Source organism: Schistocerca gregaria, chromosome 9, assembly GCF_023897955.1.
Source record: "Schistocerca gregaria isolate iqSchGreg1 chromosome 9, iqSchGreg1.2, whole genome shotgun sequence".
Lineage (NCBI taxonomy): Eukaryota > Metazoa > Arthropoda > Insecta > Orthoptera > Acrididae > Schistocerca > Schistocerca gregaria.
The window spans coordinates 185,440,392-185,457,522 of NC_064928.1; the positions used below are offsets into that span (position 1 = coordinate 185,440,392).

Here is a 17,131-nt window from a genome sequence, read left to right on the forward strand (position 1 = left end):
AGGTGGAAATGGCATGGCAAGCCGTTCCACAGGACTACATCCAGCATCTCTACGATCGTCTCCATGGGAGAATAGCAGCCTGCATTGCTGCGAAAGGTGGATATACACTGTACTAGTGCCGACATTGTGCATGCTCTGTTGCCTGTGTCTATGTGCCTGTGGTTCTGTCAGTGTGATCATGTGATGTATCTGACCCCAGGAATGTGTCAATAAAGTTTCCCCTTCCTGGGACAATGAATTCACGGTGTTCTTATTTCAATTTCCAGGAGTGTATATTCCTTTATTCGTTTCGCCCTGTAACGAGCACATGGACGAGCACATGGAACCATTAATTAGCACTGGTCTCCTTAGGTTTCTCGTTCTTCTCTTCTTCTCAAAACTTCCCCATCCTTTCACTATGGCCCTGTCTTCATTCTTGTGTTCATGCAGTTTTCAATTTCAGATTCTTTTTCGTCCGACTTTTGGTTGTGAACTTACAAAGAGTTGATTTTCTGTCTGTACGCAATCCGTTTGGTTTCTAATGGGTCAATACTGAGTTCTGTGAAGTCATTTTGGGCTTTTGTTAGCCAGCGTGCCCTGGTTTGGCGAGTTCCTTTGATGATAAGGCGTCCATTCTTGCTAAATGTCCGTAGAATTTCACTCGTCTTTTCCGTGCAACTGATGTGAAACGTTCAGTCCTTGAGTACAGTTTTTCAGAGCTTTTTCGCAGGCATATACCATCATGAATCTTGGGTTCAAATATTTTCCATTTTCTCATTGTCCTTGATGTTGATGGTTGATGATGATGTTTCAGTTGCGTACAGCGCTTCCAGAAGAGTGACTGTATGATAGTGGTGAAGTTTGGCGTGGGTAGATAGCGATAGTATGTCTTCCAGGTCATTGTATAAGCTTTATGTGATTTTTCTGCTCGTGTTTTGTGAGCTACTTTTTCGCTGCCAGTGTTGCCGATCATTTCACCAAAGTACTTGAACTACTTGTCTGATGTCACCATATTTTGTTGCAAGTGGTTTCAGGTCTGAACGTATGATGCCCATGAATTGTCTTTCCTTGTAAGAAATTTGGAGTCTGGTCTTGATGGCAACCTCATGAAATTTCTCGGTGGCATGTTTGGCTTCTTGGGGAGTCCGCGTAATTATTGCTAGGTCATCAGCAAAAGCAAGCTATTTTATGTTGATTGATTTGTCCTTTGTTCCAAACAAAGTACCAGGTTAAAGAGGAGTGGTGACAACCCATCACCCCGTCTCACTCCTGTCCTAATTTGAAAAGGTTCAGAAACTTCTTTCATGAATTTTACTTTTGAGATTGTGTTTGTTAAAATGTGCTCAATTAATGAAGTAGTTTTGTTATCTACACCATATTCACAAAGTGTACTGAACAGACCGGTGCGATGAATCGCGTCGTATGCTTTCTTGAAATCTACGAAGCTGACTGCTGTGCGGTTCGACTCGTGGTGCTGCAGTACAAACTTCAGGTTCGATATCTGTTCTGCCCAGGATCGATGTGGGCGGAAGCCTGCCTGATATTCATCGATCACATGTTCTGTCTGTCGTTCTAATCTAGTGAGAAGAACACGCAAGAGCACTCCGTAAGCGACTGGTAGGAGTGAAATGCTTCGACAGTTGTTGGCATCGGTCTTGTCGCCCTTTTTGTGCAGAGGATGAATCAAAGCAGTTTTCCAATTTGCTTTCTCATATATTTGCAATGACAGTTTGTCCGTCAATCAAGAGTTCACCTCCAGTCTTGAGCATGTCGGCAATTACACCGTCTTCCCCTGGCGCTTTGTTGTTTTTCAGATATGATACAATGTTTTGTATGTCCTCATGCGTAGGTGCAGTTGAATCCTGGTTTGGGGTCGGAACATGGAAGGCAAGTTTGTATGCCGGTGGTTCACAGTTGTGTAACTTCTTGAAATTCTGTTTCAAGATTTCACAGTTGGCCTTTCTGTTCATCTCAAGTGTTCCAGCAGAGCACTGAAAACAAAGAGCGGGCGGCTTGAAGGCTGCTAGTTCTTCCCTAAATGTTCTATAAAATTTTCTCGCTTTGTTTCTTTTAAAATCGTTATCAGTTTCCTCCAATCGTTTGTGATGGTACGTGCATTTAATTTGTCTGATGGTTTTGTATGTTTTCTTCTCTGTTTCCAAAAAGTTCTGCCCTTTCTCCGGTGTTTGATGGCTGTGCCAGATCTTCCAGGCCTGAATACGTGATTTAAGTGCTCTGTCTCAGTCTGTTGTCCACCACTTGTGTTTCATTTTCTGTGGTGGTTGACCGAGTTTTCTTGATGATTCTGTGTTAGTGTCTAGTGATTGTGCAAACTCCTTCTCTGCATGTTCTTTTAGGTATTCTGGATTATATATATATATGAAGCAAATCAGTAAAGAACTCTGCGAATTGCCTTTATATACAAGGTGTAAATCTTTGCTTCTGCCGTTTTTCCCCCAACATTTGACGCTTTAATGAAACAAATTGGTTACACATGTATCATTCAAAGTATTTTCCATCGCTGGCCACTAGTTTCTCCCATCTTTCGGGCAGTGTACGAATCCCGCTTCGAAAAAATTGTTCATCTTTTGAAGCGATGCAAGAATCGATCCAATTTGTGACTTAATCATGAGATCGGAAGTATTGGTTAGCCAGGACATGCGCCATTGGTATAAACAGGTGATAGTCAGAGGGAGCAATGTCTGGAGAATACGGCGGATGGGGTACGACTTCCCATTCTGACGTTTCCAAGTACATTTTGACCTCTTTTGCAACGTGGGGTCGAGCGTAGTCGTCCTGCAGCATCACTTTATCGTGCCTCTCTCTGTATTGCAGTCGTTTGTCTTTTAATGCGCTGCTCAGACGCATTAATTGCGTACGATAACGAGCACCTGTGATTGTTGCACTTGATTTTAACACATCATAGTACACGACGCCGAGCTGGTCCTACCAAATACAGAGCATCTTGGAGCCGTGAATATTCGGTTTGGTCGTCGACGTGGAAGCATGGCCGGGATATCCCCATGATTTTTTGCGTTTAGTGTTATCGTAATGAACCCATTCTTCGTCCGCGGTCATGATGCGATGCAGAAACCCCTTCCATTTTTGCCTCTGAAGCAAGTGTTCACAAACACACAAATGCGTTCAATGTCTCTTGTTTCAGCTCACACAGGACCCAAGTTCCTTCTTCCTGAATCATGCCTATAGCCTTGAGGAGCTTTGAAATGGCTTGCTGTGTCACTCCCACTAATCGTGTCAATTCTTCTTGAGTTTGACGCGAGTCTTCATTCTGCAATGTATCCCAATTCTGCATCTTTGAAAACATTTTCTCTTCCACCACTATGCCGGTCTACGACGTTAAAATCACCGTTCTTAAAGCGTTGAAACCACTCACGACACGTTCTTTCACTAATAGAGCCCATACCATTCGTACTTGAGAGCATTCGATGATACTCAGCCGCTGTTTTCTTCATATTGAAACAAAACGGTAACACCTCCCGCAAATGACGAGGTTTAGGCTCGTAAACTGACATTTTCAATCAAGAACAACTTTATGATGTAAACACAAGTCGACTAATGTTTGAATGAGGTTATGTTGACCGAGGTCCAAGCTAACTGTCTTGACGTCTGCGATCTGTTTCTTTCGGCCGCTACTTACCGTAGTCGCCACCTATCGGCAAACGGTGGAAGCAAAGTTGTACACATTGTAGTAGTATATAGTAGATGGTACACTGATAATGTTGCCATGTAGGCTATTGTAAACAATTTCGTAATATGTGAAGAATATTAGAAGCTGAAATGTAATAAATAAAAAAACTTCTTATGATCAGCTCTAGGTGGTTTAGATATACGACTTTCTCAAATACTTACAAACAATGGGTCACCAGCTGTACAAAATTTCGTACATTGCGTACATGACCTCGCGAAAAACTGTTGACTGCCATTTTTACGATCGTGCCGCAGACTTATGTTTCATAAAGGGCGATTACTTGATGGTGTAACATACTTTCAGGAATGATGGAAAAGGGTGAATGTATTAATTTGAGGAAAGCGACAATTATATGGAAAAGACCGAGTTTAAAGTCATAAGAGAAAATCATTCTCATACCTCTGTAGGTGTAACGCTTGTACTGGTACTGTTGTCGCTAAGACTATAGGGTAGATAACTTACAGAGATGGTAGTATGGACCAAAACAAGAAAAAAAAGTCTATTAAACATGGCTCTAATGTCCACACCTGAAGGGCTATGAGCACTTGTTCATCCTCGCTAATGTGAGACACATCTCTCCCGCTGAATGTGACCACAGTTCTTAAGGTATGCTTTCTAGAGACCATATTTACCCGACTTTCTTACTTGTTTAGGTCTATACTAGCTCCTCCAAAAATTTGGAAACCACCGAGCTTGCAGTAGGAGTGATGTGTTTTGCAGTATCGAAGACAATCAAGTGCTCGTAGCTCTTAAGCTATGCACTTTAGAGGCCACGTTTATTAGACATTTTTGTCTTGGTTTGGTCGTCTGTAATTTACCTACCTTACAATCTTTGCAACATAAATGTCGATACATGTATCCCATTGTTAGTGGTACCAGGACGATTTTCGCTTATAAATTTCTTCTCTCTCGTTTCCGGACCAGGGTCCTTTACCTCAACTTGGCACGTTTACCCATCATCTCTGACAGTCTGTAATATAGTCATGGAATCACCTGCTATGTGTACATATATCTGAAAGGAGAATGAGTGTACAGGTGTGCGAATGTATGATTTTATTCCGTCTACAGCTGTTGAGGTGGTGCGATTTAGCTACGCAAACGTGTGTTTGTATTTCTTCAACCTATCTTCTAAGATACGTTGTACAGTCGGTTTTGACCACCGCGCCCCTACGTTTCTCCAAAACCCAAATTGATCTTCTCCGAAGTCGGTTTTCACTTTTCCCCATTCTTCAGTAAATAATTTTGCAGTCGTGACTTATTAAACTCATCATTAGCAATATTCACACCTGCCAGCTCTAGCCTTCTATGGAACTGGAAGTCTTGAAATGGCTGTGAGCACTATGGGACTTAACATCATCAGTCCCCTAGAACTTAGAACTACTTAAACCTATCTAACCTAAGGACATCACACACATGCATGCCCGAGGCAGAATTCGAACCTGCGACCGTAGCGGTCGTGCGGTTCCAGACTGAAGCGCCTAGAACCGCTCGGCCACTTCGGCTGGCTGGAAGTCTTCGGGAAGTCTACTTGATATACCTTGTATACCTGGTGGAATGGGTTTTTTCATGGTTGATTCTCCTAAGAATCTCAGTAATTCTGAGGAAATGCTGTCTACTCCAGGAGCATTATTCGACTTAGGTCATTTAGTGCTCTGTCAGATTCCTCTCGCAATGTCGTATCTCCCACCTCGGTTTTCGGCTAATTCTTCTCTTTCCATAGTATCTTTCAGTTCGTTTCCTTTGTATTGCACTTCAGCACATTCTTTCCACCTTTCAACCTTCTAGTTTTACTTACTACTGGATTGCAATATTATGTGGTGATACTCGTAAATCTGTTTCTCTTTCTTCCAAAGATTTCTTTCGTATTTCTCCTGTTGTCATCTAGCCTTTCTCAGAGCCATAAACGCTCTACAGATTTTCGTTTTTGAAAGAGCCATTCTTGCTTTGTCATTTTTCCCTTTCTACTAATGTCTCTTTTAGGTGCCTTTCTTCCTCTTTGCCTTTTTCGCTTTATATTTTCTCCTCTTGTCAACTGATTCAGAATATCATGAGTTGTCTAAAAATTACCATTGGGTCTTGCCGATTTGATCCTTTGCTGCCCTCATTACAAGATTTTTCAATCTACCCATTCTTCCATAGTAATGCTGTTTCCTGTTTCAGTGAACCGTTGTCTGATCCGTCCATTGAAACTCCCAGCAATCTGTTGTTGTTTCAAGTTATCCACTTCTAGGTAGTTAAAAGCAAGTAATTTTCGATACAGCAACATGGATGGAATTTGAATGGAAATTTTTAAGAATAACAGGGGATTGCTGTGGCTTGTCAAGAAATTTGTTTTTATTATCAATGCAATAGTACAAAGAGAATTTTCAAAGGTACAGGATTATTATGTGATGGAGGCACATTTCAGTCGGTACCACACTGCTGGCTCTTTGTGTAGTCGCAGTCTTCTACTCCTCGAAACTAATAGCGTTCAAACCAAGGGAATTCTGGGTGCTTCCCAATCCTGAAACAGAAGTGCAAGAGTTGGAAAGTGCACAGAAAGTTATGGAGCTATTATGTAGGGCTAGTGTGATAGATTAAATTATTAGGAAAAAGAGTTGAACTGAAGTATTTATTTCATTCGTAAGAATCGCTTTGATAAATTATTCATTCAGCTAGTTTTTAAATGAGGGTGCGTCGGGTTTCATTGTATAAACATGAATTTGTAACAAGTAAATTATTGGGTTGGTGCTTACGCTCGTAGCGTTTTTCCGCAAGTTCACTAAACACAGCTTATATACACATAACAGAGACTTTAGTTGTCAATAATTTACTCTCCTTCGCTATTTACAACAGTCTGCCGACGTTGGGGTAACTTTTCGATTCCGCGACTGTATGAGCGAGGTGAAGGACTCGCCGAACCACATTCGAAGCGCATTTTGATCCGGAAATAACGCAAAACGTGGAAACTTGAGGGAGTAAGATCGGGTGAATAAGGTGGGTATGAAATGACTCCCGAACGCAATTCCTGCACAGTGTTTCCTAACAGTCTAGCAGAATGCAGGTGGACGTTATCGTGGAGCACCTTCACTTCATGCGGTCTACCTGGTCGTTCTTCTTAAGTTGCGTCTGCTTATTTGGGCTCAACCATTCCTTTCTTTTCATTACGTTAGCACAAAGACACCATTTCTCGTCATCAGTAACGACACAGGACAGGAATGGTCGGTGTTTTTCACGAGCCAGTTGATGACAACCAAGGAGAGATCCATACACAACTGGTCATTAAAATTGCTACACCAAGAAGAAATGCAGGTGATAAACGGGTATTCATTGGACAAATATATTATACTAGGACTGACATGTGATTACATTTGGACGCAGTTTGGGTGCATAGATCCTGAGAAATCAGTACCCAGAACAACCACCTCTGGCCGTAATAACGGCCTTGATACGCCTGGATATTGAGTCAAACAGAGCTTGGATGGCGTCCACAGGTACAGCTGCCTATGCAGCTTCAATACGATACAACAGTTCATCAAGAGTAGTGACTGGCGTATTGTGACGAGCCAGTTACTCGGCCACCATTGACCGGACGTTTTCAATTGGTGAGAGATCTGGAGAATGTGCTGGCCAGGGCAGCAGTCGAAATTTTCTGTATCCAGAAAGGCCCGTACAGGATCTGCAACACGCGGTTATCCTGCTGAAATGCAGGGTTTCGCAGGGATCTAATGAAGGGTAGAGCCACGGGTCGTAACACATCTGAAATGTAACGTCCACTGCTCAAAGTGCCGTCAATGCGAACAAGAGGTGACCGAGACGTGTAACCAATGGCGCCCCATACCACCACGCCGGTGGGATCCAGCACGGCGTTCCGTATTACCTTCCTGAACCCACCGATTCCATATTCTGCTAACAGTCATTGGATCTCTACCAACGCGAGCAGCGATGTCACGATACGATAAACTGCAATCGCGATTGGTTACAATCCGACCTTTATCAAAGTCGGAAACGTGATGGTACGCATTTCTCCTCCTTACACAAGGCATCACAACAACGTTTCACCAGGCAACGCCGGTCAACTGCTGTTTGTGTATGAGAAACCGGTTGGAAACTTTCCTCGTGTCAGCACGTTGTAGGAGTCGCCATCGGTGCCCACCTTCTGTGAATGCTCTGAAAAGCTAATCATTTGCATATCACAGCATCTTCTTCCTGTCGGTTAAATTTCGTGTCTGCAGCACGTCATCTTCGTGGCGTATCAATTTTAATGACCAGTAGTGAATATGGCCAGATGCTGACTTCTGTGATTCTGGCTTAGAACATGAGGTACCTACAAACCCAATTTTTGAACTTCGTGCATTGCACGCAAAAGTCGCACGATGGTGGAATGATCACAGTTCATCACATTTGCCAGTTCTCGAGTACTCTGAGGTGGATCATCGTTTACTGCGTTTAAAAGATCTGCATCAAATCTGGGAGGTCTTCCTGAACCTGTACAGTCACTAATGTCAAAACGATCAACCTTAAAACGAGAAAGCAATTTTCTTGGCGTGCTCCGTCCAATGACGTTATCGCCACAAACGACACAAATGTTTGAGGCTGCCTCTGCTGCTATTACCACTCTAGTGAAATCAGTCACAAGAACATGTAGGAAATGTTCCAATATCACCAACTGGCACTCCATCTTCTAGCGTACACAACTCACTCACTATCTCCAAATGACAAAATGATATTATGTAAACTCAAATAGCAACAATTAAGGGGAGGTTTGCTATCTTTGGTCCGAAAAAAGCATCTTCTTTGATAATTTTTTTCTCGGGATTCTTTGCAGATATCAATGTCAAATTTGGTCAAAATGTTAATTGATATTTCCTCTACCAACTGGAATTAATTCGACCGGAAATGTCGAGGAGCAAAGCCGGAAGTGCCGTCGGAACGAAACAAAATTTCGATGTAGACCTCCACACGCGGTATGTCACAGGTCAGCCGGCTCGTCAGAAATCAAAATTGAGTTGACATTAGCGAAGTATATAAAATTCTTTAGGAGTTGTACCTCGCGTAAATTATTTGGACCATAGGAAACAAAATGGCGGCCATTTGAAAAAAAAATTGGGTTTTTTCATCGATTTTTCGACTTCGTCGGCCAAGTAAAAATATTTATAGTTGATGGATCGGAATAAAAGTGGTGCAACTCCTATACAATTTAGTTAGCTTCGTCCGAAACAAGACAATCGGTTTAGTAGATGTGAAGTTGGCATAACGCGCAATTAAAAAAAAAAAAGTCATTTCGTGAAAAACGCGTTTGAAGTTTTGACTACATATAAATGCAATGTTATGCAACGTATGTTCAATCTGCTGTTCCGGATCCATAAACTAGTCCTTCCTCTTCATGATAGAGGGCGTTCTGCTCGATCTGGGCCATCCTGCGCTGCTCCAGAGCCGCTCGTACGGCCGGTGACAAGCGGTTTTCGGCCGCTTGAATCCGGTGGTCGTCCGAGTGCTCGGCGAACTGCGTCTAATATAGTCCCAGGGTGACGTCCATCGTTGTCATGGTCTTCGGAATTGCTGAATACCCTTCTTTGAAGCAGCTCACTGCCAAGAAAGTTGCAATCTCCACTGTCTTCACACCAGAATGCAAATGTTTGGAGGCTAACTTTCAAACACACGCGTTCAAACTTTCATTTGAATTTTGTGCGCTCCTCTCAAGCACCGGTACAAATAACTCGTCCTCCGAAAGAAAAAAACTGGTGCGTGTAAGAGGCCGATTTCAGGCAGACGCATTTTTTTGTTCAACTGCGAGTAACAAACATTTCCGTTCCGTATTCGGAAAAACTGTTTCAGGGGTGGATTCTAAACGCTTTTATGGATCCAAAACAATAATTTTTAAAAAAATCTATTTTTTGAAGCAAAAGATATTAAACCTTCCCTTAACTACAAATAAAAAATGACAATTGATAAATAAGTCCATAGCAACAGAATTACGAACATACAAAACAAAAGCGCTACGAACTTATGCAATAACATAATAGATAGTAAATGAACTTATGGTCGTTACTGTATGACCGATAACAGATATCAGAAAAAAGTCAAACGTCTCTCGAAAAGAGCCGGGTTAAGCGAACAAGTATGTAAGTGGCATGAGTGCGCAATGAAATTTAAAAAAAATGAATACTGTGGTGTAGTTACCCAGGGAGAGAGTGTTCGCTTCCCAGTCTGCCTTTCCGTCCTTTGTCCAGCGCTTCCAGGGCTTCCATATCATCTGGAGAGAGCTCGAAATCAAACACCTGAAAGTTGGTAAGTTTTCCATTAATTTAAGTTAGTGTAGTTGACACGAGTTCTTAAATGTGAGTCACAGTCTAGTCAAAGTAAGAGTGTGTTTTGACCTGGAACTGAGCTGTAACGTACAGTAACGATGGGAGAACTGCGACACTCAGAAGGAGTGGCCCACCGAAATCTAGTTGCAGATGATGTGTAGAACTTATCATAGACGAGCGGTTCTAGGCGCTACAGTCTGGAACCGCGCGACCGCTACGGTCGCAGGTTCGAATCCTGCCTCGGGCATGGATGTGTGTGATATCCTTAGGTTAGTTAGGTTTAAGTAGTTCTAAGTTCTAGGGGACTGATGACCTCAGCAGTTAAGTCTCATAGTGCTCAGAGCCATTTGAACCATTTGATTTGAACTGATCATAAATATGCAAGACTAGAGAGATGTGGCCCAAACATGCCTCGAGTCGATAGACAGGTGAGTGCTTCGCTGGGTGCACAGAATGAAAAGCCTTTGGACGAAGAATATGGAAATGATAAAGCAAATATCATTACGATTCGTAAACTCCAAACGGCATGATGGTGGATAACAAGTGAGTTCGAACAGAGGTCAGTTATCGATCTTCGTGAATGGTCTCATCATACCTCGTCCTTTCCATTCGTACTACATTTTAAAGGGGGGGGTGGGGTGGGACATCAAAAATATAAAAAATTTCGATTTTTCAATAATATGTCTAATTTGTGGCGTTCATATTCCTGAATAGTTTCATGTGTAAAACATATATATTTGAGAGATTATAAGGCACATTTTGCTGTCATACGCAAGTGAAGAATATCATCACAGGCATTCTCTACCAACTGCTGTAATGGAAGCCATCAAACCTTTATTCAGGGACCTAGCAAATGAAAACTTACTGAAGAAATGTCTTCCTGGCGGTACCCAAAACCCAAATAAAAGTTTTAACCAGTGGGTATCGGAAAGATTGCCACAAAAGTTTTTTGTGGGAAGACATGCACTTCTTAGTGGTGTTTATAACGCAGTTTCATGTTTTAATAATGGTGTGCAATGCAGGAAATATGTTGTAGAGAAAATGGGAACTAAGCCTGGGTGAACTGCAGCAAAGCTTTGTATGCCATCGACGGAGAGCGTGTAGTGAAAGCAGATAAATCATTCTTGGAGGTGATAAAATCAAGAAGAGTGCATCATAGGAATGTGAAAAAGAAGAAAACTGATTTCTAAAATGGAAAAGAACCTGCTTATGGTGCTGGACAGTTCTAAAAGAATGCCAAATACAGGCAGAATCTTTAACGGCCATTTTCCGCAAAACACAAAAATCTGTACTTAGGTAGGTGTAACATCCAAAATATGCTATTACTTTCAAACTTGGTAAGCTTATTAAACAGAAACTCCTTAATGCAAAACTGTAGAAGTTTTCAAATCTATTAAAAACTGTGGAAAAATTGAGATGATTAACTATAACTATAATTAACTGTAACTATAACAGCTGAGTTTTTTCTAAACATGAACTTTAAAATGTAACAGCTCATTCATTTTTTCATAAATTAAATAAATTTATTAATGAGAAATGGAGTAAATTTCCTACATGTTAAGTCATGGACATTCTTTGTCTATGAAATGTCAGGAAGGTCGCAGTTCGTAGTAATAGACGGCAAATCATCGAGTAAAACTGAAGTGATATCAGGTGTTCCCCAGGGAAGCGTCCTGGGACCTCTGATGTTCCTGATCTATATAAATGACCTGGGTGACAATCTGAGGACTTCTCTTAGGTTTTTCGCAGATGATGCTGTAATTTACCGTCTAGTAAGGTCATCCGAAGACCAGTATCAGTTGCAAAGCGATTTAGAAAAGATTGCTGTATGATGTAGCAGGTCGCAGTTGACGCTAAATAACGAAAAGTGTGAGGTGATCCACATGATTTCCAAAAGAAATCCGTTGGAATTCGATTACTCGATAAATAGTACAATTCTCAAGGCTGTCAGTTCAACTAAGTACCTGGGTGTTAAAATTACGAACAACTTCAGTTGGAAAGACCACATAGATAATATTGTGGGGAAGGCGAGCCAAAGGTTGCGTTTCATTGGCAGGACACTTAGAAGATGCAACAAGTCCAGTAAAGAGAAAGCTTACACTACACTCGTTCGTCCTCTGTTAGAATATTGCTGCGCGGTGTGGGGTCCTTACCACGTGGGATTGACGGAAGACATCGAAAGGGTGCAATAAAGGGCAGCTCGTTTTGTATTATCACGTAATAGAGGAGAGAGTGTGGCAGATATGATTCGCGAGTTGGGATGGAAGTCATCAAAGTAAAGACGTGTTTCGTCGCGGCGAGATCTATTTACGAAATTTCAGTCACCAACTTTCTCTTCCGAATGCGAAAATATTTTGTTGAGCCCAATCTACATAGGTAGGAATGATCATCAAAATAAAATAAGAGAAATCAGAGCTCGAACAGAAAGGTTTAGGTGTTCGTTTTTCCCGCGCGCTGTTCGGGAGTGGAATGGTAGGGAGATAGTATGATTGTGGTTCGATGAACACTCTGCCAAGCACTTAAATGTGAATTGCAGAGTAATCATGTAGATGTAGATGTAGATAGCGATTCGTCAGGTAAGCAGAAGATATGGGTTCACGATTCCCGGAATTGATCTGGCGGCCGTTTTCTGAAGTATTTTCAGGATAGCGCAGGCAGTAAAACCTCTCGCGCTCCATTCTGTGTTATTCTACAGTACGCACTGCTTGTCCAACATCAAAATATTCGTACTCGCAGGATAACTGGGTATCTTGTAGAGCCCACGTGTTCTGAGAAGAGGTCCTCAGTGGTGGGATGAACTTTATGAAGTCATCTATGTGGTGACGTAGGTTAAGGTCTCAGGGACCACACCTTACAGCTTGGTGAGCCCTCTTCTGTGAGTAACTGACGAAAAAGAAATCCGGAAATTTGCTTGATCTTCTAGAGCTGAGAAAATGTTTTATTCAGCATATTAGTTAAGTTTATTGGCTATATATTATTTATAAATCTGATTGGAAATGACATTGGTCATTATTTTTATTCACTTAATTGGGTTAAATGTAATTTCTATCTTTATTGCTTTGTTACATCATTTTAATCACGGTATTTAGTTTTTCAATTGCTCTCATTTGTGTTCCTGACATTTTTCTCCACTTGGAATCTTTGTTCACCTGATTTTAATTATTTATATGTGTTAATTTCAATTTAATTTCTACAGTTTTATCATCCTAAATTTTTCTCCATTTTACTGCATTCATTTTTTCCGTTTCTCATTTGGTTTGAATTTAGTTTTATTTATAATCCGTTCTCTCGTTCAAAACTTCATCTACGTTACTTTGCCCATAGTGCTATAAGATTTTTTAAAAATGTTCGTTCGGTGTTTACCATAGAATAAATGTACATATTGTAAGGAAAAATACATGTTTTACAACATTGCACAGTCAATGTAAATAGATTATTTCGTCGTTTGTTTTGTAACCAAATAAAAAAAAAATTAACCAAATCGGTCAAGCCTTTCTGGGGAGGTGATCTTTCATACATGCGACAATTAATTTTTATTTATTTATATTGTCTGTCTTGTTATAATGTAGTTGTGTAGTCAAGTGATGTGATGAAAAGTACCTAGTTGTCTGTGACCTGGCACTTCTAAAATAATACTTTTAACGCTGAAGATTTTTGGCATACAGTTACGTGTTATCGATTTCTATAAAATGTTGCTTTTTATTGTTTATTTTTCCCAACAATAGCGACAAATATTTGATTTGTTAATATCAGTTATGGTTCATTTAATTATACTAAAAATACAAATGTATTTCAGTGGATGGTATCCGAACCGACCTCGTTGCTGACGTCTTTCCAGTCCACCTCTTGGCCAGAGGATTAATTGGTCTCAGTAATTGCCGTATTTTTCACGGAGGCTCGAACGGTGATTTGATTTTCTATTTTTTGAGCAGGCAACTTATCTTAGGCGATATTTAGCCTCAGAGCGGCAAAAATATAAACTTTTTTCCTGCACCTCGTCCGTGGTCTTACGCTTGAGGTCAGTCCATTTATTTGGTAATCGTTGTAGCCGTTATTCCTGAAGACCTTGCGTAGGTGGCACAGCTCATCGGGCAGGTTGTCGTCCTTGTAGCAACATTTGCATGGCAGTGTGCTTCTGGGCAGGGTGATCATGGCTGATGGCGTGCGAGTATAGATCAGAAAGGGTATGCGTTTCCTGCAGATGTAGCAGCAGTCAACGCCCCCGATTCATTTGCGTTAGAGGCAGTCTTCAGAGGTAACTGCCTGTAAGGGCGAGTTTATAACGAAACACATTAGTTAGCTGGGTGAAAGGCGATAGAAGAAAGACACAGTACAGTTCTCACACTTGTACTCGAAAGGTATCACAGGCGTCTTGATCCAGTTGTGAAAATTGTAGTAACTAACCAAATATATATAGAAGATAGCTTTGTGAGGGGAATAATGTTCCAGAGTGACAAATTTGTGACGCTCCTCAGTCCGGAACCGCGCTGCTGCTACGGTCGCAGGTTCGAATCCTGCCTCGCGCATGGATGTGTGTTAGGTTTAAGTAGTTCTAAGTGTAAGGGACTGATGACCTGAGATGATAAGTCCCATAGTGCCTGGAGCCAATTTTTTGTGACGCTACTCTTTGAAGACACAGAAAGACAGTTCCGCTTTTAAAAGAATGGTAGCGATCACTTGGTTCGATCATCTTGAAGGAGAAGGAGCTATTTTAGATTGAGGACGAAAAGAAAAGTATGGATCAAAATATGCATTTTTCCAGTTAAGTGTGATCGGTTCGCGCATTGATCTATGATATCATTGATACATTTACCGCATTAACATAACAGTGAAGATGATGAAATACACTGCCAGATAAAAAAAAAAAATGAAGCTCCCAGAAGATGTGGTCGGATGTTCGTGTAACTTTGCAGACGTAATGGGTATAAAGGATTAGAGTTGTAATTCTCTGTGTTGTTCGTGTTGAATATTGTTACCAGGCCTGGTTGAGTAAACGAGATGGTACCCAAAATATCCGAGAATATCATTGTACCGGTAAAACTGGCAGGAGTACGACATTCCGTCGCTAGAGGTCTCAAGATACATGTCTTAGGTGCTGCAGCACGAAGTTGCGTCATCTTTGGCGCATGCAGTTGTGAATTGTATTGGTGTGTGCCAGGACGTGTTTCAGTGCTTCTGCGGATCGTGAAATGGATAACGTGAGAAAGCAAAGAATTTGCATCAAATTCCGTTTCAGGTTGAAGAAAACTGCAGCTGAAAGCCTCCGCATGCTGACAGAGGCATTTGATGAGAGTGCATTGGGTTGAACAAGAACATTTGAGTGGTTCAAGCCCTTCAAGGAAGGCCGAGAAGCTGTGAAAGATGACAAACATTCTGGTCGATCGTCAAGACGCACAACAGCGGAAAGTGTCATGAAAGTGAGTGACGTGCTTCACGAAGACCGAAGGCAGACAATTCATGATGTTTGTAATAGACTTGGGCTGTTGTACGTTACATGTCAACGAAATCTAGTCGGTGAACTGAAGATGAGACGAATAGTAGAGAAGTTTGTACCTCGCCCTCTCAGCACCGAGCAACGAAACCTCAAGATTCAGGCGTGCACTGATCTGCGACAAAGAGGTCAAGAGTGTCCAAATTGTTATCCAGAGTGAATCTTGGCTCTAAGGTTATGATCCTGAAACGAAGAAGCAATCATCATAATGGAAAACATAATCTTCTCCAAGGCTGAAAAAAGGTCGGCAAGTTCACAGCAACAAGAAGTCAGCGTGTTGTGTTGTCTTCCTCATCATTTCATCCCCATCCGGCGCTCAGGTCGCCCAACGTGGCGTCGGCTGTAATAAGACCTTCACCAAGGCGGCCAATGACGCCAAACGCTCATTTCATTTCAATTGTTTTTTTCGACATTCAAGAAGTAGTGTATTAGGAGTTTGCTCCACCTGGTCAGACTGACAACAGGCAGTTTTACTGTGAGATTTTGAGGAGACTGAGGGAAAATGTTGGGCGCAAATGACCAGAGTTCTGGAAAAAGGAAGAGTGTCAAAACGACGAAGCACAGCAAACAGTCGTCTTTTTCTTTCGGGTTTATTGAGCAAATCTAGATTTCGGCTAGTGTCTAGCCATTATCAATGCACACATAAAAAGAGTTTTGCATCACCTCGGGTCCGAGAGTTCCTGTACCTGTACAGAAAATTGGAATAGAGATCAACATAAACATCATTTCCGCCATTTTTATTGCTCAGGAAAACCACACATTGCATGTTGTACCGCCATACAGCCAGACTTTTAGCGGTGGTGGTACAGACTGCTGTACACACCAGTACCTCAAAATATGCAGTAGCACGTCCTCTTGGACTGATGCGTGCCTGTATTCGTTGTGGCATACTATCCACAAGTTTATCGAGGCACTGTTGGTTCAGATTGTCTCGCTACTCAACTACGCTTCGGCGTAGATCCCTCAGAGTGGTTGGTGGGTCACGTCGTCCATAAACAACCATTTTCAATCTATCCCAGGCATGTGCGACAGGGTTCATGTCTGGAGAACATGCTGGCCACTGTGATCAAGCGGTGTCGTTATCCTGAACGAAGTCATTCACAAAATGTGCACGATGGTGGCGCGAATTGTCGCCCATGAAGACGAATGCCTCCCCAATATGCTGCCGATATGGTTTCACTATCGGTCGGAGGACTGCATTCACGTATCGTACAATCGTTACGGCGCCTTCCAGGACCACCAGCGGCGTACGTCGGCCTCACACAATGCCACCCCAAAACAGCAGGGAACCCCCACCTTATTGCACTCACTGGACAGTGTGTCTAAGGTATCCAGCCTGACCGGGTTGTCTCCAAACACGGCTCCGACGATTGTCTGGTTGAAGGCATACGCGACACTCATCGGTGAAGAGAACGTGACAGTAATCCTGAGTGGTCCATTAGGCATGTTGCTGGGCCCGTATGTACTGCATTGCATGGTGTTGTGCTTGCAATGATGGACCTCCAAGTGGAACTGGAAAGCGTTCTGAACACCCTTCACCCTGCGAACTTCTAGGAGTGCTTCCAAAATAGGGAACAACGCTGGGATCGTTGCATTTATGCCCGAGGCAACTACTATGAAGATGACGGAGGGCAATAGTATGTACGTATAATTTTCTGTTTT

At 42.0% G+C, this 17,131-nt stretch overlaps 1 protein-coding gene across 1 annotated transcript in view; it reads right to left on the bottom strand.

Moving 5' to 3' along the window:
* Positions 1-5,994: 5,994 nt before the first annotated feature.
* The window catches only part of LOC126291778 (1,5-anhydro-D-fructose reductase-like), a 44,964-nt gene continuing 33,827 nt past the window's right edge, over positions 5,995-17,131 (bottom strand). The window contains exons 6-7 of the mRNA XM_049985468.1: positions 9,851-9,948; positions 5,995-6,191 (exon numbers count right to left, since the gene is read on the bottom strand). Coding sequence (XP_049841425.1) covers positions 6,149-6,191; positions 9,851-9,948 — 141 coding nt within the window. The 3' untranslated portion in view covers positions 5,995-6,148. The remainder of the gene's footprint in view (positions 6,192-9,850; positions 9,949-17,131) is intronic.